Genomic DNA, 22334 nt, shown 5'->3' on the forward strand with positions numbered 1-22334 from the left:
TTTTTGGCAATGACTGCAGTTGGCCTCATGACCACACAGGCTCCGACACTTTCATGCCCGACAAAAATGTTAATCGCGTGGCAGTAAAACAAAAATGTTGATCCTAAGTGCTGGAAGGTTTCTTAAATTAAGTTACAAAACAAATATATAGTGATGAGTTTCTGTGTATGCATGTCTGTGTGTGAAGTCATTGGTAACGAGGTTATCAACTCCATTTATCAAACATCAACTCGCAATCCTTCAACAGTTTTATTTATATTACCAAGTAAAGCCCACTGAGCTATTAGCTTTTTTTCAGATCTGACTTGGCCACCCATGATTGGTCATCGAGAGTGGCTGATATCATCATCATCATCGTCAAATGTGGCAATTCATAGCAGCAGCCAAATCATCTAAACGCACATTGATTCTAAATGTGAAGGGGGGGCAAAAAACGGACGACCCGGGGAAAAATCCACGTGACCACCATGGGGATAGAGCGAGAACCCGCGACCTCCTGCGTACCAGGCAAGGGAGATCACATCTCTTCGCCCTCGCGGGATGGTGTCCGGAACCAGGATTTAATATTGCGAGGCATTTGTTTGCGTGGGCCATCAGTGACCAGGCTGAGACTATCAGCTCACTACACTTGTTTAATTACAGGAGGCTGAAATTCGGATTCGAAGCCATGATCTCAGCTGGTGCTGGGCTCGTTGCTGTGACACAGCATTTGGTCATCGCAGCCACCCAGCCACCTCGCATGCTGTTAAAATTGCACCGCTTTTAAAGCAGATATATTTCCTACGCGGTGTCAGGTTCTGCGATGGTAGAGTCACGTTTTATTTCAAATAAACAAGTCCAAGCGGGGGGGGGGGGGGGAAATATCGGATATAAAACACGAAAAAACCGTGGACCTAATTTTGTTGTTGTTGCAATTAGTGTCAGGCTGAGTAATGATGTGGTTGCTAGGCGATGGCGGGGTTGTCATGACGACGGGCAGTGCGGGCCACGTTGTGGAAAGGCCAGGGCATAGGTTGGAGGGATGTATTTATTGCCAAAAGGCAGAAAAAATATATAAAAATAGGAAATTGTCGTGGAGGAGGGGGGTTGGGTAGCAGGATGGTGGTGGAGAGGTTGTGAGTGGTTTGAGGCTGTGAGTGAGGGTGGAGGTCAGAAAAAGGTGGAGGTTTAATAACACGAGTCGTGCTGACTTGCGGTTCCTTTCCTCTGCGCCGCAGATATGTAGGATTCCTGATTCGGCCGCTATACCCAGTGCTCGTGTTACCATCTGTCCTGATTTTGCAAAGATTGTCTCTCTTGTTGAGGTAGCTCCTCCTGAGAAATTTCTTAAGTCAATCCCGTAAATTTCCCTCTTCCGATACTGTGAGATATTCTTCTTCCCTTGGTATGTCCTGGGTCTTTTTGTACCTCAGCGGTGGCAACTCTACCCAGTGCACAATAAATTTCAGGTGCCCTTGCTACTTGTGCCCTCTGGGTGTGTGGGAATGTGTGGCAGTGTCCATGTGTACGTGAGAGTGTGCTTACGTGTGTTAACCCATAAGACCTGGACCCGTCCGTGACCTCCAGTCCTCAAAGTGCACCTATCCTGGCACAAGAGCCGTGGCGATGCCACAGCCATTGAGTGGCAAATGATGGTTGTTGTTGCTGCTCTGTGTGGTGTGTGTTGCGGGACGGAGTGGTTCGCAAGCACCACTGCGCTATGAACCTGGCGACCTGAGATCGATCCCCTGCCATGGCTAAGTGGCGAGTGATGTCTGAACGTGTCCTGTGAGCGTCTGTCTTCATCCAGATGGTGGCCCATGCTCAATATCTGTCTGTCTATCGTTGTGTCTGTCCGTCTGTCTTCTTTGCTGGTCTCTCTGCATCATCATTAACACACACACACACACACCTCGCATCTATACTCCGTGTTTGTTTACACGTGGAGAGAGAGATGCTTTAGTTTTATTGCGTTATTGGCTCTCCAAGGATGTTTAATGCCGGATGTTGGTTTGTGTGTCAATGATTAGAAATCGCATTACGTATATTTATCTGGGGTGGGTGAGTGGGCTGTCGAAAGCGTTGGTGTGGGGAGGTTGCAAAGGTGGCAGTCGCTGTCTCTGTTGAAGGACGTTTACCGGTGGCCGTGGTTGCTTTCAACAACATACGTTTTTGCCAACAGGCAACAGACAAATATAAGGTCAACCGTTCAGCTAGAATGCGATTGTTTGAGGGGCCAGTGCCACGAGTGAGGGCCTATTATTAATAAAGCCGCTACAGCACGTAAGCCATATTTTTCTCAACAGCGCAACATTTCTAGCTGTTAAGGTTTTTTGTTTGTTTGTTGGCATTCCCCCCACACCTCCGATTAGCACGGTTGGCTACACATGGTGCGACAGAAGTTCAACATACATATACACCAGGGGCGTGCGATCAGGGGAGGCAGGGGAGGCAAATAGCTGTTACTAAAATAAAAAAAAAAGAATAATCAAATCAAATAAATATTAAGATTTTTCCACTGATCTGTGTTAAAAATGTAATTTCTGTACGATTCCAATCATTTTTATGGTCAAAATCGCCAAATTTGCGGAGCTCCGCTGCAAATACAGGAAGAGACGAGAGGTGAGGCAGCGACGAACTCAACCTCCCCTCTAATTGCGCAACCCCTCCGTAACTGAATGGAGCGCGGGCAATCGGCACGTGCCTGTTACTATCTCAGTATGTCACCAATGTAATATTTGTAGACCCTTTCATTTCATGTTCTCACCTTACTTACTCCAGGTAACTTATTTCACGTATGTGTATAAAGATATTTACGCTCGCTGGTCTCGTCATAAAACTACAATGAAAAAGCACCAGGGGAGGCAGCTATCACATCTGCCTCACTGAGGGGGACGTGTCTAACACGCCCCCCTCAGTGAGGCCACGCCCCCCTCAGTGTGTGAATGTCATTTCTGTACGATTGACACTAGCCAGTGCCTCCCCAGCCATTGACCTCACCGCACGTCACTGATACATACAAGGTTGTATGACTCATTGCTTAATAGAGCGTAGGATTTGTGTTTATCTCTGCTGAGCCAGTGGTGAAAATTCAACATTTCCATTGTGGAGGCCAGTCTCTATGAGATAACTTCGCACAAAGTGGTACTCGTTTTATTGACCCAGGAGCAGTAATCGACTGGGACTTGAATTCGGTTTCTGATTGTGAGTGAAGCAGTCTAACCACAAAGACAAATATCTCCTGTATAGCCTGTAACAGATTGTTGGGGCAAGTGATGTTAGCAAGCACGTATGAAGGCCGGCACGGCACACGAGGGGGTGGCTGGCCAACACCACGCCCAGCCGCCTTTGTCTCCCCAGTGCTGATGTTTTACACACCACACCAGGTTCAGTACTCATTTAGGGTTGAGTCGACCTAGGGGAGGCCTAGGATCAATTCCGATATTCGCCACTGCTATTGGTCATTAGTGGGAATGGAACTAGGGTTGCCAGTTTCGTAGCATTGTACACCAACCACTGCATATACGGCACACATACGTACTGTGTATATACACAACAACAACAACGGTACCTATATGTAATAAACGACTGGACCACGATGTCTGGCTCAGTGTCCTTTATTATTCGGTTCGTGCTGTACACCCACACGGCTGTCTTTACTCTGTAGCTTCTCCACGGTGCTGACTCCAATGTCGGCCCGATCCCCAACAGCAGCTCCGCTGCTGTTTCTCTCACACAGCCCCCCTTGGCTGTATTCTCTGCTGCTCTTCTCCCTCCGCAGCTCTCACAGCTTCTTGCTCTCTCTCTCTCCCTCCGCAGCTCCTCCTGGCAGCCACACCGCTGCCTCTATCAAGCAGCCCCCTCTCTCTCTCTCTCCGCAGCTCCTCCTGGCAGCCACACCGCTGCCTCTAACTCGCAGCCCTCCTGGCTGTCTCCTCCCCAGCTGCACACCACTCCGCAGCTTGCTCTTATCTTCGGGGTTGGCTCCCGATCGCCGTCGGCGCCCCCCCTTCTCCACACTTGCCCGCGTGGCCTCACTCTTTTCCGCTCACACCCCGACTGCCTTCCCCTTCCGGTTTACCCGCTTAAAGCCCCGAACCTTACCCCCACGTCACATGACTCCACCCCCCGTGACGTCACCTCCGGAAGGTCGCTTACGCCCGCATTACACCACCCTCCCCCGTAGAAAAATCCCAGCCGACCTCGGCTGACCAATAGCAAATCGTAATGCGGCGAACCGAGCTTCCCCCCCTAAAGGACACTAAGCATATAATGTAACAGCAAGAACAACAACAACGCAATCAACATCAACGATCGTACAAAAGCATGCAATAAATACAACTGTAAGAAGAAAATAACAAGACAACAACACTCAACGAAACGTAAGCGATTTGGAACGTGTGCGGGTCGCCGGCCCGTCCCGGACGGTCGGCGGCCCACTCGCAGAACGGGAACGCGATGAAAGTCGAGGAACGACAGGGGGTAATCCCCCTGTCGCAGCTGGAAGTCCACCGCCGTCCCGTGTCTCTAAAGAGTTAGTCTTGGGCTTGTCCTGTGACCGTGCCCGCAGCTGGGTCGGAAGGGCTGCAGGGCTCGAAGGTCCCGCAGACCTGGCAGGCGTCCTCCGAGCAGGGCCCCTCGTCCCCCGCAATGTCACGGCCGGCCTGTCTGGAACAGGTACGACAGGCGCTCTAGCAAAATCAATGGACGCAGGCAGGGGAGAGTCAGCAGCAACAGACCCCGGCAAGGCAACATTGGGGGATGACGCATCATGTAAGGGAGCAACATATGGTTTCAAGCGCGACGTATGCACAACCCAGCGACGAGACCCAATCTGGACGCGTGCTGTCTGTGGGTTGGGAACCGCAATGAGGCGTACGGGACCATGCCAGGGTTTGTGCAATTTCGGCGAGGTCCCCGGACGTACCTGTGGACAATGAAGCCAGGCTAGGTCCCCAACCTTCCAAGGGCACTCCCCCTCAGACCGTCGCGCATATCGCTCGTTCCGGGCCTGGGCTTTGGCCGTAGCCACGCGGGCATTCTCCCGCGCCTCCGTGACTCGGCGAACCGTGTCCTGAATGTATTCAGGAAGTGGTTTCCGAGGTCCCTTCACCCCAGTTCCCAATTGCACATCCACCGGCGGCACGTTTTCCCGACCATACATAAGGTAAAACGGCGAATATCCCGTAGCCGCATGAGGCGTCATCCTGTACGCCGAAAGCACCCCGGGGATGTGCAGATCCCAATCTGATTGTTGTTCACTCACGGTATGGCAAAGCATGGCAGACAATGTCCTGTTCAGCCGTTCAACCATACCATCCGTCTGCGGATGGTATGGGGATGTCCGTACTTTCTTAGTCCCAAGGCCCGCGCACACTTCCGCCAATAATTTAGAAGAGAAATTCCTGCCCTGGTCCGTGAGGAGTCTCTCAGGCGCCCCCTTATCCATAATATACCCAAACAAAAAGGCGTCGGTAATGGCCGCGGCCGACTGATCAGGCAACGGCCAGGCCATCGGCCAACGGGAGAGGTACTCAACCCCTACCAGCAAATATTTATTACCCCTCGCCGATGGTGGAAAAGGTCCCAATATGTCCAGTGCCACCAATTCATTGACTCGAGACACCTGAATCGACTGGAGAGGCGGCACGTAAGGATGTTTCGGCGGCTTACGTTGTGCACACGCAGGGCACGCGCGCACGTGCCCTACGACATCTGTCGCCATGCCGTGCCAAAAATAATGACGTTGCAACGTCAACAAGGTCTTCTGCACCCCTAAATGTAAGAGAGTGTCACAATGGAGGGTTCTAATCAACTCGAACCGCAAGGACGTTGGTACCACCAGGCGCCAACGTTCCTGGAACCCCTCCCGCCACATAAGCAGACCATCTCGGAGAGCGGTTTGCGGCCCCACAGCCGTACTCGGACTCCCATTGTCCTTAGCAGACCGCTTCCGCAAGGACACCAATGACTCATCCATCATCTGTTCCCGGATCCAGACAGACCGCGGCAGATTCAAAACCCCGTCAGCCGGTCCCGGTTCCATCGGAGTGTCCGACTTCTCGACGGCCAACGTGAGCGGCTGAGGGGGGTTTGGAATCGGCGAACACCTATGCGTCCCCGACTCACATTTACAAGGGGCGCGCCGCGGTAATCTGGAAAGTGCGTCAGCGTTCGCATGGCGCACACCCTTCCGATGTTGAATTTGGAAGGAAAATTCCTGTAGCGTGTCCAACCAACGTGCCAACTGTCCGGATGGCTGGTCAATTTTAAGGGCATATTGCAAGGCCGCATGATCCGTACGCACAATAAAAGAACGACCGTAGAGGTATGGTCGAAATTGCCGTAGGAAAAAAACAACCGCCAATAGTTCTCTGCGAGTGACACAGTAGCGGGTTTCCGCAGGAGACAAGACTCGGCTACCATACGCCACGACACGCTCTACACCCCCTTTAGACTGTGATAACACCGCCCCAATACCTGTGTCACTCGCGTCCGTATCAAGAATGAATGGGTGATCGAAATCGGGATAATCCAATGTTGGGGCCGTGGCCAATAGATCACGCAGACTCCGAAAGGCCGCCTCCTCCGGCTGTCCCCAACCAAACTTCCGTCCTTTACCCGTAAGGAGATGCAACGGCCTCGCAATCGTCGCAAACCCCGGCACGAATCTTCGGTAATACGAGGCAAATCCCAAAAACCGCCGAACATCCCCCACGGTGGCCGGAGTCGGCCAATCCCGGACGCACGCCGTCTTTTCCGGATCCGTGGACACTCCCTCAGCGCTCACAATGTGCCCCAAATAGCGGACGGACCGTTGCAGTAGGTGACATTTCTTTGGTTTGAATTTCAATTTGGCAGAACGCATCCTCGTGAACACTGTCTCCAGCCGCGTCAAATGTTCATCGAATGTGCGGCTGAAGACAATGATATCGTCCAAATATATAAGACATGTCTCCCACTGCAACCCCGTCAAAACGAGCTCCATCAATCTTTGAAATGTAGCAGGGGCCGCATTCAATCCCATCGGGAGACAGTTGAATTGAAATAACCCCTGCGGCGTACGGAAAGCGGTTTTCTCCCGTGAGGACTCGTCAAGGGGAAGCTGCCAAAATCCCGAAGAGAGGTCCAGTGTGGAAAAGAACTTAGCCCCCGACAATGCGTCGAGGGAGTCATCCATACGCGGCAGGGGGTACGCATCTGCCACCGATATCTTATTCAATTTGCGGAAATCAACACAAAATCGCAATTTGCCATCCTTCTTCTTAACCAAGACGACTGGAGCGCCCCATGGGCTGTTAGATGGCGATATAATGTCCGCAGCCAACATGTCTTCCACTGCCCCCCGTACGTGTTCTCGCTCCGCAGGACTCATCCGATGCGAATTTAATCGAATAGGGGCAGCATCGCCCGTCTCAATGTGATGGTAAAGCAAGGAAGTGCGGCCCAAATCCAAATCATCGGAGCTGAACACATCGGAATATGTCAACAACAATTTACGCAGCGCACCACGTTGCTCCATGGACAGGGAAGAATTTTCGTCACATAATTGAGCAACCCAACGATCATCCGAACTCCTTGGCTCGGAAACCCCAGCAACAACTCCCCGGCTATGTGGACAATCATGGGTCGCAAACGCCGTAGTGGCATGTGCCACAACCGTACCGGCCGGGACACGGACGTTTTCTCCCCCCGCATTAAGCACCTGTAAAACCGGTAATTGATCCGGCCGGACGATGGTCTGTGCCCCCACTAACGCCAACCCGGTTGTTATCGTGGCGGACGGTGACAACAAGACCCCTACTGCTCCTAGCCGATCAGGCAGGGGCTTCCGATACCGCAAGGGTATAAGCATCTGTGTACCAGGTGGAATGTCCACAGATGCGACGGACAGCGCCTGCACTTGTACGGCCGAAGCAGGTCGCCCCCAGGGCGACGGCAGAAACGAGATTTGACGGCCCCCCGGCAGTTCAATACAATTCTCATTGATTTTGATCAAAATGGGCATCTTAGCCAAAAAATCGGTGCCTAACAAACAAGGAACCGCCAAAGATCTCGATATCAACACAACACCCGAGGCCGACACATCCCCAATAGATATCTTAGCATCCACCTGACCCACGATGCCCATGCTACCCCCGTTCGCAGCGACGCACGACCCATAAACCGGACGCACAGCCCCCGACGGAATGCCCAACAGATGGAAAATGACATCCGATATAATAGTCGCAGACGCCCCCGAGTCGACCAAAATGCGCACGTCCACACCTTGTATGGACCCCGGTACAGTGGACGAACCCGTAGCGGCCGCGACAACTCTCCGTGCCAATTTGCGCCACTGCGTAACTGAATGACAAGGCCCCGTCGATGGCCTTTCTTTAACAACAACAATAGGATCGCGCAACACAGGTGGTGGGTGAGGTGGAAAGCCTTGCCGAGTGTCTGGTGCGTGCCGACATGCCTGTTTCGGAGGATCTTTAGCCGACTTGACCGGTGCCGAGGCCTCCTGCTGCGGCGGAGCCGGGAAGCGGGCCCAGCAGTCTCTGGCGTAGTGGCCCCTACGCCCGCAGCGGAAACATTCGGCCTCGTTGCGCCGAAGCGCAGGCCTCGCCTCCTGACGGCCCCGTTCTGGTAGCATCGCGCGCGGTCTCGGCCCGCCGCGTCCCGTCCATGGAGCGGAGGCGGCCGTCAGTTGTTGAGGGCCCCGGTCATCCGGAACATAGACGGCCTGCGCAGGGTCCCACCCCAGCGCATCCCCTTCTTTGACGGGCCCCCCCGTCCACGCCGTCACTTGTTTCCAGCGACGGAGGTTGAATTGCGCATCAAGACACTTAGCAGCCATCCGGGAAGTTAGCTTCTCATGCCCACACACAGGCATGGGGATCCCTAGATCCCGAGACAACTCCAACATTTTCCCTAATATGAGAGGCTCAAGCAGGTCCTGTGGCGTCTCAGGATAAGCTGCCATGGCCAGCTCCAGCACCGCACCCCTGAACGCCACGGGCGACTCCTCTGGTGCTCGTTGTCGTTGAGCGAATCGCCGATGCGCATCATCTGGTGGCTCATAAGCATCGGCCATTTCTTGAAAAACACCACATAAAGTTGCCTTCTTATCGGTCGCTATGGAACGGAAGAATCGGACAGATTCGTCGTCCAGAAGAGTCGGCAACACCTCCAAAGCCTCCGCATCGGTCCATCTTGCTGTGCGTACCGCCGCCAAGAAGCGGCAGGCGAACGCGCTCCAGTCCCCACCGACGGAAAATTCTTTAACTGTTGTAAGGTGGCGACTCCGACTCCTCTTCCCGCCGTCTTCCAATGGTGGTGGTTGTGATGGCAAATTCAAAATGGCGTCGGCCCGCGGCGTGGCCAAGATGGCGGTTTGGCGCCACGGAGCGCGCAAAATGGCGGCCTCTTGCCGCGTGGGCAATGGCGGCGGCAGGACAGGCAACGTGGCGGCCCGCGGAGCACCACTTGCATCATCCATCGTCCCTGGCGCGACGAGATGGCATAGATGCGCCAGGACGTCCTGAAGTGCCTCCAGTTGTACCGCCATCGCTTGCCATCGTTGATCCGCGTCTGATGATGTCGACGGACCCGCCACCGCGCCAACATCCTCCACACCCGTTCCCGTGGTCGCCTCAGCCTGGCTCTCCTCCACCACCCCAACAGGATCCGTGGTTGGAGGGAGTTCGTCGTCGTCGGACGAAGAAGCCGATGCAGGCGCCGGATTAACTTTCTTCCTCACTTGTTTCGACATGCCGTTGCACTTCCGACACCAGTGTAATAAACGACTGGACCACGATGTCTGGCTCAGTGTCCTTTATTATTCGGTTCGTGCTGTACACCCACACGGCTGTCTTTACTCTGTAGCTTCTCCACGGTGCTGACTCCAATGTCGGCCCGATCCCCAACAGCAGCTCCGCTGCTGTTTCTCTCACACAGCCCCCCTTGGCTGTACTCTCTGCTGCTCTTCTCCCTCCGCAGCTCTCACAGCTTCTTGCTCTTTCTCTCTCCCTCCGCAGCTCCTCCTGGCAGCCACACCGCTGCCTCTATCAAGCAGCCCCCTCTCTCTCTCTCTCCGCAGCTCCTCCTGGCAGCCACACCGCTGCCTCTAACTCGCAGCCCTCCTGGCTGTCTCCTCCCCAGCTGCACACCACTCCGCAGCTTGCTCTTATCTTCGGGGTTGGCTCCCGATCGCCGTCGGCGCCCCCCCTTCTCCACACTTGCCCGCGTGGCCTCACTCTTTTCCGCTCACACCCCGACTGCCTTCCCCTTCCGGTTTACCCGCTTAAAGCCCCGAACCTTACCCCCACGTCACATGACTCCACCCCCCGTGACGTCACCTCCGGAAGGTCGCTTACGCCCGCATTACATATACATGCACGCACATATATACCTGCACACAATAGACACATGGTAGCACAAATGGTAGGCGTTACTGCGCTTTTAACCTGGTGACCCGACTTCGAATCCCGGCCACGGCTCAGATCAGTGACATCTGAACCGGTCCTGGTCCCGACCTCACCAGCCTGGTGAAGTATGGTCAAACAAAAACCCCCTTGACCGACGCGTCATAGTTCGGGAGACCTTCATCCAACGGTGGGGCTGTTAAAGCGCAATAAATAATAATAATTGTTGTTGCTGTTGTTTATAACAGAAATGCCATTTATTTACCGGAGAAAATGAAGTAAACTCATCGACCTGTGTCTCTTTTCACCCGGTCACTGTTACTAATGAATGGCAATGATTATTTCCACATCAAAACATCTAATAACGCTTTGAAGGCAGGTGACTGCAGCTACGAAAAAGCCATGACCTTTCCATCTGTCCTTCATCTTCCTGACTTAAGAAGATGTTTTTTTTTACCTTTCCATCTAATGGGCTTCCTTGCTTTCCCTTGATATTGAACGCATTACGGCGCAACGAATCGGGGACCAACTGGCCCACAAGGCTCATAATGGCCATGTTAGAGACACACTGGGACGGTGGACACTGTGTTGTCATTGTGATCCTTTGTTTGATTCAGACAGCAGCCCACTTGAGATTCTCAGGGGGGCTGAAACACAAAGACGAAGATCCCCCGTATAGCCTGAAAAACACCGTTGGGGCAAGTGCTGTTAGCGAGCACCTATGAAGGCTGGCACGGCACACGAGTGGGTGGGTGGCCAGCACCACGCCCGGCCGGCTTTGTCTCCCCAGTGGCGATGTTTACACATCGCACCAGGTACTCATTTGAGACTGAGTCGACCTAGGGGAGGCCCAGGACCAGTTTCAGATCATCATCACTGGTGTTGGCCGTGAGCAGGAATCGAACTCGGGTGGCCGGGTTCGTAGCGCAGTGCGTTAACCTCTACACCACCGCTCCCCACAATACAGATACTCATGCACTTACACACCCGCCACTAATCAATCTTTAGGTCACGTGCACACAAAGACAAAATATCCCTCCTGTAGCTTTCAACACATAAACACGCTCTTACATATAAGACACACACTTGTAAAAAAAAAACATGCTAACACGTCACAAAGACAAAGATCCCCCGGATAGCCTGTTACGGACTGGTGGATCGCCAGCACCAACACCACACACACACAAATATCCCCCACCAGTATTTTAGCCTTAACCAGACTGTAGGGGCAATAAAGACCGGGATGTGTCCGCTAGCTCTGTAACTACCGTACCAGCGAAACGTCCGTAACGTGCTGCCGAAGCCGCAATACATCGGCACGTTTTGTACACCCTGACAATTGCATTAATTGACTGCGTCGGGTTGCAGGAGGGTGTATGACACAGCAAATGTACTTACGGGATCCGACCGCAAAAAAAAAAACGTCAAATATGAAGCTGAAAATTTGTATTATGGTGATCATTGATTGCATTTATAATACCACCACAGCAACAACAACAACAAAAGATAGTGCCTCTTCGTCGTTATTCACTCTGGTACATTGTACAACCGAGCAGTCTTAATTAATACAGCATGTGTGGCAGGATAGTGCTCACTCGTGTACACCAGTGCGCACACAGATAAAGACAAAGGTCCCCCGTATAGCTTGTAACAGACTATTGGGGCAAGTGCTGTTAGCGAGCACCTATGAAGGCCGGCACTGTGGCACACGAGGGGTTGGGTGGCCAGCACCACGCCCGGCCGCCTTTGTTTCCCCAGTGACGATATTTTTACACACTGCACCAAGTACTCATTTGAGGCTGAGTCGACCTAGGGGAGACCCAGGACCTGTTCAGATAATCGTCACTGGGTGTTGGCCGTGAGCAGGAATCGAATTCGGATCGCCGGGTTAACCACTACACTACCGCATACCAATACCCCGACATTCGCCCCTAAGTGACAGTGACGTCACCATGGTGCCTGTGCCAGGCTAAGTGCACTTTGAGGCCACATGAATTGTCGAAGGTCCGCTGCCAACAGGGGGTCTCGGGACAGACCCAGAAGGTGCCATGGGTTGGTTGTACCCCCCTACTGTGCCAGGCTAGGTGCAGGTCACGGGACAGACCCAGCCGATGCCATGGGTTGGCTGACTGAGATAACCGTTAGATGCACCACCAGCTGTACCCCTCTACTGTGCCAGGCTAGGTGCAGGTCACGGGACAGACCCAGCTGGTGCCATGGGTTGACTGACTGAGATGACCGGTAGATGCACCACCAGCTGTACCCCCCTACTGTGCCAGGCTAGGTGCAGGTCACAGGACAGACCCAGCCGGTGCCATGGGTTGGCTGACTGAGATGACCGGTAGATGCACCACCAGCTGTACTCCCTGCTGTGGCAACACGACCGCATATGCACATACATACGTGCATACACACAGACAGCAATTGCTTGTGTTCAAATGCATTACGACACACACCGACATACATCCAGTACACACATTTTCACTTTTAAGTGCCTAACCACTCACCCCACATGCACACAGACGACACATTGCAGATGCACACAAGCACGCAGCGAAGTATAAACACACAGCATATGCACACACATAAATCCATGTATTCTCACAAACGTTCACGAAATAATTGCAACACACACGCACTCATTATTTATATGCACACGCCCGCCTGACACCCACACACGTGTGAACATAAATAAGGGAAAGATCCCCCCCATATAGCCCATGCAAGCTGTTGGGGCGCTGGGCAAGTGCTGTTAGCGAGCACCTATTAAGGCCAACATGGCCCAGGAGAGGGTGTTGCGGTGCGGATGAACACCACGCCCGGCCACCTTGTGCCTCCACTGTGCCCGTGCGTGGACGCTGCGCTCGGGCACAGATCTCAGTAGAGGCCGGGGGTCACCGAGGAGGAGGAGGCCCGACCCCTGTTGCGACCTTCATCGCCGACGGCGGCGGCCACGAAGGGAAAATCAAACTCGGTTCGCCGGGATTCGCAGCGCCAACGGCAACCACCAGCGCCACCGCTCCCCGTCACATACGCAGACACACAACGCGCACGCACACAACATTTTTCGCGTGTTGGGACACAAATCACCGCGCGCGCAAAGGGCACCAAACGTGAGATGATCACCGCTAATTTAGATGGCGAGGCTCGGGGGGGGGGGGGGGTCTATGCTAACCCCCCCCCCCCCCGTGTTTGTGAGAGTGCCGAGACGGCCTTCTTTTGTCCGACGGAGTGAGACGGGGGTTAATTTCCCCCCCCATCCCCTTTGCCTCTTCCATCCACTCAGCCATCCTCTCTCTTCCCTGCCCGTCCACCAATCCTCCCCCCCACCGCTGCCCTCTCCAAGCCTCCTCAAGCTATGGTCCCCATCCCTCTGGTTGCCATGGTGACGGTTGCTAGGCAGCCAGCCCCCCTCCTTGCTCCTGGGCTGCATTCAATAGATTTGTGTGGTGCTGCAGTGGATGGGGGAGAATTGAGGTGGGTGGGTGGTTGGGGGTAGCAATGTTGTGGTGTACACCTTTGTTGGCTGTGCGTTTGTCAACAAATGTTTTTTTTTTACAATGTCATTTTTATTATCATGAATTATAATTAATTTGATTATTGACATCGTTATCATTAGCTCCAGCTTCTGCGTCATCACGGTCAATCATAAGCCATAATTTTCATAAACTATAATAATTATTCTATTCGTCACGATCATACATTATGATCCTTAATGTATGGATGTATGCTGAATTCCTTTTACCTCGCATGTAGCCAACCGTGCTAATCGGAGATGCGAAATCATCATCAATTATAATTCTGAATATTGTATAATCATAAATTCATCATTACCTTCATTACCAATGATAGGTTTTCATATCATTCCATCATTATCATCATCATGTTAAGCATAACATCAAAGTGATCATCGAACATCCATATTCTAAGTATATTATCAACATGCATGTTATCATTGACATTGCATAATTAACTTTAATTGATTTGCCATTTAGTAGCAAGGTAAATTGGTGTGCTAATGGGTTAGTAGGTAGGTTTATTTGTAGGTAGCTTAATGCATAGGGAGGTAGCTATGTTGATAGCTAAGTACGGTAAATTAATAGGTAGCTAGTTTGATTACTAAGGCACATTATGGGTACATAGTATGGATTCATTGCAAGCTGGATCTGTCTGGTTTGGCAACTAGGAAAATATGTCCATACTCGGCACACTACATCCAGTATGCCTCTGGCTGTGGCTACTAGTTATGGGGTTGCTTACTCAAGTCTGCCAGAGACCCGGAAAGTATTACATGATAAATTAATTACTGGGTTTATGCGTCGGTGCTTGATAGATAGGGCCGTAGGTAGATCGAATTATGGGTAGGTAGATTTGCAAGTAGAGAGGTTGAAGCATGGGTATATGCATGGGTATGTGGCCTTGGTAGGTAGGTTTATGCATATGTGAATTAATAGATACGTTGATAGGATAATGTGCATGTCGGTAGAATAGTAGATAGGTTGATGCACCGTTGGCTTGTGCTCCAACTCACTCTGTCGACTGTCTGAATGCAACTATTGATGATAACATAACGATCAACCAGACCGCACGAGGGGAACCTTACAGCTGGAACAGGAATAAACCGGAGCCAACTAAAAATCATAACCAGTTTCATAACACGTTGTCAATTGTTATCAGTGGTCCCAGGGCCTCAGCTGTGCGGACTGACAGCTCCCATCCAGGATAACCGCTTGAGATGGATCGTAATCGGTAGTGGCTGAGTGGCACGGTGAGGTCCTAATGACCGTGTCAGAGCCACTGAGTCATCAACGCTGCGATTCCAGGTTTTAATCCAGGCTCCCATCCACGTGAGATTGATGAACGAGCTTCTCGCGATTTGTAAAATGCTTCGTCCATGGGCTGTGCTACCAACGACTCTCGTTATCTGTGGCCTGTTATCTGTGTTCATGTGTCGATGAGTAACACGTAAATTATCTTCGGGAAATGATAGCTTCATCCTGTTATCCGCACCTGTTCACGGATAACAGGAGTGGTCATGTTATCCGTAGTCATCTGTGGATAACCACGTGGGTGTCGGGATGGGCGGATATATAACATGACATGCCAATAGTATCGATACGGATGCGAGGAAACTCCCCATGTAGAAAGTTTGTTGTTGGCGGTCTCTAAATTCAACCTTTTATTTCCGTTTTCAGGAAATGATCATTTAACTGTGAAAATATGCGGAAGGCACTGGGAGCCGTGTGTAACGAATATGGATTTTCCGCAGATTTCTGCGAGGATTGGCATGGACGAACCAAACGCGTTCAATGTTCCAATTTCGAGAGTTCCACACCACAGTCGGGGCAGCAGCAGAGAAGACGGAGCGACCTCCGGTTGAGCAGTTGCTTACCTGGAGAGGATTTAATGGGTGGCTTAGTCTGCTCGAGCAGGGAGGGCGCACGGAGGGCGGGAGAGCGAGACGAGAGAGGGGAGAGGTCGCCGGGAGAAAGTCGATGGAGGATCTTGGGGACGGTGGGGGCCGATCTCGTTCGTTGATCCCGGATTGGATCGCGAGCCGGCGAAGGAATTTTAGGATTGGGACGATGCGGTGTCATCTGCAGGGTGTGGCGCGACAAGCCGCGATGTGGCAACGTCTCGCGGCGGTAAGACTTGGTGGATTTGTTTTTTGGCGGCAGAAGCAGGACGCGAAGCAGGGTGCCCCCCCCACCCCCCCCCCCCCCCACTGTCCGGGTGTGAATGTGAATAAGAAAATAAACAACTGATGATGATACGTCCCGCGGAAAGAAATAAAAACGTGCGCGGAAAATTAATAACGCGGCTGACTCACTCGCTCGCTGTCGTACACACGGCGTGGTTCTCACGAGCGGTGCGTCTACGCTATGCAGTCAGAGCACGAGTTCGAATCGATGTTGTTACACTTTTCAATCCCTTAGCACATACCCCGGATGAGTGCTCATTTGTGTGTGTGTGTGTATCTTGAACCTGGCCTAATCGTCCTCTAGGTTTGTTCAGTCTAAAATGCATTCCCTGTGCGGTAGTTTGATCGCAAATTTCACCACTGTATTTGAAACGAGAGTAATGTTTTCTTCAGGTGTTCCGGTTTCCTCACACGATTATGAACACTCATTACTTGGCTGAAAACATCTTGATGCGTAGAGGACGCCAGAGCTGAGGCAATTGTTGGCGCCAGTTTACCACCTGACCACCTTCCAGCTTGTCTGTGTGGTTCTTATTCGGCGAACGCGACATGTAATTTGCACGAAGGACGGCGCGACATCGAAACCGAAACGAACGATTATTGAAGCAAGGTTGTGTGCGCATGTGCGTGTGTGTCCCTGGCGCGCGTGCAGCTGGTCGCCAATGCGCTTGTCTTCGTGTGCACCAACATGGCGGGCGTGTGCACGCACTACCCCACGGAGGTGGCCCAGCGACAGGCCTTCCACGAGACGCGCGAGTGCATCAAGGCCCGGCTGCGCACGCAGAAGGAGAACCAGCAGCAGGTACGGGGACCGGGATAGGGAGCCGGCCGGTCCGTGCGCCACCCAGCCGCTGATCGTTGTTGCCGGGATGACGGCTGGGCCTCACCCGGGGCTTGAATTCTCACACGATATCGTGCCGAACGATGCTATCGGCTGGCTTGGATTAGAGCAGAATGTCGGTGTAAGGCACTACCACTGCTACTACTACTACCACAGTACAAAGTACACCGATGCATGTTGATGTTACATTATTGGACGCTATATTTATCCGTGACAACTTTTCACGACCTCTTTTGAGGAAAATCGCCTCACCCTGGTTACAGAAAAAATGCCAAAAACAGAGGGACAGGGTCGTCGAAAAAGATTTCTGTGAACCTATGTGGTACGGCCAAATTAACAGTGTAGATGAAGCTGCTATGCTACATTTCAGCGAGGCTCAACCAGGACACATGGTAAGCCGGCAGCCCCTCTCTCTCTGTCAGTCCCCGCCCACATTTTTACGTAGTCACGCCCACTCAGTCACTAGCCCGGCCCACGCAGTGAGTGGCCTGCTCGCTGTTTCTGGCATTGGGCCCTGTCCTGCATTGACCTCTTGTTTCAGTTCTCCTTAAGTTTCCCTTCGCCTCATCCCCCTGAAACTTGAGCCTCTACGTCTCCCCATCTCTCTGTGTACTCGTGTTCCCTTGTCCTTCGGTGTCTTTGTGTCCCCGTAAACTGTGTAAATGTTCCGTGTCTCTGTGTCTCAATTTGGGTATGAGCAAAAGAATAATTGTGACATATCATGGAAAGAAGAAGAAAAATATCTCACAATAGCAGAGGAGGCGATTAGCATGGTTGGCTATGTACAGTGACAAATAAGTTCAACATACAAACATCATGCATTGTCTTGAACGGTGCATTATTACGTAGCTGACACAAACTTGGATTTTTAATGCCCTTTGCAAGACTCAGATTTGCCAAGACATTAGCAGCCTCAAAAAGAGGACGATCCTCGGTAATTTGCGCTCCTTCAACGGAGGAATAGCAACACTACACAAACCCTCTCCTGAAGCCCTCTCATGGCCAGCAGACCTTGGCATAGGCGTTTAGCTCCTGCACATATTGCCAAACACAAGGGGTAGAATGCGTGGTCCTTTGTCCCTGTGTCCCCAGGAGCGGCTGCTGCTGTCAGTGCTGCCCCGCCACGTGGCCATGGAGATGAAGGCCGACATCAACGCCAAGAAGGAGGACATGATGTTCCACAAGATCTACATCCAGAAGCACGACAACGTCAGGTGCTGCACGAGCTCACGTGCCTCGCGACACACGCAGATGTGCACTGCGGTGGCGAGATTTTATCTCCCTCGCCTGGTATGCAGGTCTCCTTATTAATCTTGCGGATGCTAATGTAGAGCAACAATTATAATTTTACATTGAGGTGGTTAGGCCGGATAATTGCGTCCACCCAGCAGTATAAGTGGAGCAGTGTTCTTCATTGCAAGTCCCGCGGGCCACTGGCGGCCCCCTGGTGGCCTTTAGTGCGGCCCCTTGACGTGCGGCCCCTTGACGTGCAGCCCCTGACAATACGCAACATGTGAAAATGCTCCATTATGCTGTCAAACCCCCAATGGTTTCAAATGTGTGGCGGTCCTCACGCTGATGTCTTATTGGCACAAGTGCTGCCCCCTCTGAAAATTAGTGAAGAACACTGCGCTAAAGGCAGTTGATCAGCAAGGTTATGTGTGGTGGGGTATAGTGTGGGTGTTTCACGCCTCTTACAAGACAACTGGCCAGCGTTGAAAAATTTGTCCAACCATTTGCTATAAAGGGGCTTTTGATCACTCCCTATAGTGGAGGGGCCCTTTCACCAGCAGTATCTTGAACAAGACATTTCAGCGCCGGCACCTTTAACTTCCACTGTTGTAATTGGGCCGCTGCTGTATAAACAAGGCATCGATCACATCACGGTAAACGATGCCAACGACAGTGGCTGTGAAAAGAAAACAATGCCGTTACGGAAAACGGTCAAAGTTACTCAGCTTCTACGGGTAACGTTCAATATGAAGGCGCCGAGTAATTTCTCACACTTCGTAATGGAAACTCAGATCATGGACGAGTCTAAACCGTTATTTGTTTGGCCTTACAGGTTGTGCTTAATTTGTTAAAACCTCGAGGGAGATGGTCAACCGGCGCTGGGGTTGAAACTCATTCCTTCAGAATTGCAACTCCTTTTGTTCCACCAAGAGAACTATAATATTCTCGGATTCATTAGCTGATCAACAAAAAGCAATGCCTTTAATGAAACGTAAATTTATACGCGAAATTAAGAGATTATAAAACATTATCTCTAAATGTACTTGAGCCCATATGAAGTGCCGTTTTTTCATTGAACGCGCCCGTTGTAGCACATTTTACCATCACAGTAGTAAAAAACTCGTCAACAAAGGAATCAACTAGACTTCAAAGAGGCATGGTGCTTTTGCGGGGCGGCTGGCCAAGCATATTGGTCATAAGTCTTTGTTCTTGAGCCAATTTGCACAGAGATTATGGTTCATATCCAACTACAAACAGTTTTTTAATAATTTGGGGCTACATAGTATGCTATATGGTTTCGAAATCTGCCGCAGAAAAAGGCAATTTTTCATAGCTTCTAAAATGCTAAAGCTACCAGATGTCTTGGAGGCTCATTGTGGCCACATGGTGAGCTAGCAGCTCCTCCCTCCACCAGCCCTGCCCGGGTTTTAATTATGAACGTACACTCTGAGTGGCCTCCTCTTCCTTTCCGATGTTGGCCCCGCTGACCGCACTGTTAACCCCTCCTGTTACTCTGTAGCGCCACACCTTTGCCTGTACAATGAGTTGAGTATGAGGATATTGACAAACGTGTTCGATTATGGGTTGGGTTGCCATCTAATCCACAGATTAAACCCAGGCATATTTCTCAGTCAGCCTGGTCTGTCAGAACTGTGGAGTTAAACTGCGATGAAGTTCAACACAATAGGAACCATTTGTCAGGACAACTATTTTTTTTCCTGCCATCCAAATCCTCCTGGACTGTCCGGGTCAAACCAGGACAGGTGACAACCCTAAGACATTTTTTATTTATTTTCTATAACGATTCAGGACAGCGGGACAATATCTGTGGGACAGTTCTGGCCAAACTGGCATGTTTTGGTAGCTTTAGAAAACGCACATTGTGGACTTGTTGGGTCCTACTTGAGGCCTTTTGATTTGTGAAGCCTACTGCTTTGCCTGCAGTGGCCGCTCAAGTCCCATGGGCCTAGCAAGCCGTTGCCGTGGAAGCACCGCCAATCGTTAACTCTCACTGGATTAATAATTGTCTTAAAGGGCTTGTTTTGACTTGACTTGTGTCTGTTAATGTTTAATTGGCCACTTAGGCGAAGCTGGTGTAAAGTTGCTCAAATACAAATAAATATCGGAAATAATAAATATGTAAAGAAGGGGGGTTCTTAATGGTTGAAGTGAAATACCATTTAATCTGTCAGCCCAAGGGGATGTTTTTTTCAAATCAATTACTGTTTTGGGTGTTTCCAATTCACCTTTTTGTTTGAATAAGTGCCCTTTATCTGACTCTAAATTATGAAAATCAATACGATAGATTAAAAAAATGTGTATATCCTTCAAACAAAGTCATCACTGCGTCTCTTGCATCGATGCAGCTTCAATCTAAAGAACGTCAGGTTCTATTACATTTTTTATCATTTGCAATTTCCCATAAATATTTAAGCGGGAGCTTTCGGAATGCTCCGTTAATTATTTTTATTGTATTTGCCATCATTATTTCTCTTTATCATTATTAATAACGGTTAAACGGCACTTTGCTAAAGTCATTGGCAGGAAGTACGGGCGTGAATAGTAGCTCCATTAAATTGTTCCATCCACTTTATTTAACCGATTGAGCGTCCAAGGAGTGTCATCATCATCATTGTTGTTGGGAAAGACCTTGAAAAGTGTCAGCATAACATTTAGATTTTTGATTCTTCAAGTCAAATGAAAGTGGCCTCATTTCTGAAATGCGCCGTTGCGAAGTGCTAATCTCTAAATCAGTGGTGTAAATACAAGGAGCAGATTCCCTCTGAGGGTAACTGCTATTCATTTCAGGTAATCCTTGCAAAATAAATGTCTTGCTTCAATAACTTCTCACCTGCTAAAATACCATAATGTCAATAAACAAATGACACCCCATACATGTGTAGTGGGTTCACTTGAGAGACACACACTAATTCATCAGGCAACACGCTTATTCTACGAACACAACGGGGTAACTACATAACCAGTAACCACAACGGGATAACTACATAACAGGTAACCGCCACGGGGTAACTATATAAACGGGTCAGGTCAGTCGGCACACTGCCTGACCCACGATGCCGAGCGCGAAGACCGGAGACCGAGGAGAAGACGTAGCACTACGTCCTCAAATGCCCCCTACTCTGCCAGCCCCCAGAACCATGCTCCCCTAGAGACCTCTTCCATGACATCGTGTACTCTGCTGGCAGTGAGGGCAATTCCTCTCTCTTTGTTGGTAGATGGCGCTCGGCGCCGTAGTGACCCATTATATGTCACTACACATGTACGGCCCTCTGTCCGTCCCAACTGTTGGCCTGTTCCATGCCACGTGGGTCTGTGGGGGTGATTTGACCATACTTCACCACGCTGGTCAGTGCAGGTTGGGATACATAAGCGTGGGAGCACAGAAATACAGTACTCTACAACAGTGGATTTTGCTGCATTGCCCTTTGCTGATCATCGTGTAGATCTGCAGTCTATAACACCTGTTATGCATCCTGGCCACCCATCTCAGCTCGATTGAGACTTAACCCTGCCGAGCTTCTGTGATCTAACGAGACATTGGGTTCATTCCAGGTGCTTTGGGTCACCTGCAAACTTTGCAACCCCTGCAAAAATTACACTGGGTGCCTTGAGCAGAAACAGAAGCTTCCAATCCGACGAGCAGCTTTGCAATCGGACTTCCAACAAAGACCCAATAAACGTTGGAAATTTTTGTTGAGTTGCACTTGCTTCTTTAAAAATCCTTTTCGTTCTCGCGATCAGTGAGAGCTTCCCACGGCTATGCTGTGCTGTGCGTGTCCTCGTCGCATTTCAAGACGCCGCAGTGCCTCGGCTAAGCTGCTTGCGGCAGAAACACCCTTTTGATGGCTCGTCACACTGGGGTTTGTAAACCCCCGAATACAGCCCGAGCGTTGATGGGCAACCGCCGACTCTGGGAAGACACCAATCCAGCCGGGTAGGAGGTGCGGTTAAAGCTCCCCGTCTCTCCACCGTTAAGGTCACAAGTTCCAATTCCCAGCAGAGATTTAACTCAAAGAGTGTACAGTGTTGGGCAGCCACTGTGATTTTTTTTTTCTACCATCCTTACCGCATTCCATTCTACGGGAAGTACGAATATGGCAATGCAGCAAAATGATTTGCTGTATTACGATGTATGCGTCCGCGCTTCCTG

The 22334-nt window shown here is 51.0% G+C and overlaps 1 protein-coding gene across 1 annotated transcript in view; it reads left to right on the forward strand.

Annotated features, from left to right (window-relative positions):
- Positions 1 to 22334, forward strand: part of ADCY5 (adenylate cyclase 5) — a 207549-nt gene that overhangs the window by 132938 nt on the left and 52277 nt on the right. The window contains exons 2-3 of the mRNA XM_078609148.1: positions 16742 to 16891; positions 18023 to 18144. Coding sequence (XP_078465274.1) covers positions 16742 to 16891; positions 18023 to 18144 — 272 coding nt within the window. The remainder of the gene's footprint in view (positions 1 to 16741; positions 16892 to 18022; positions 18145 to 22334) is intronic.

This window comes from Lampetra planeri, chromosome 31 (genome assembly GCF_965212315.1).
Source record: "Lampetra planeri chromosome 31, kcLamPlan1.2.h2, whole genome shotgun sequence".
In the NCBI taxonomy this organism is placed as follows: Eukaryota; Metazoa; Chordata; class Hyperoartia; order Petromyzontiformes; family Petromyzontidae; genus Lampetra; species Lampetra planeri.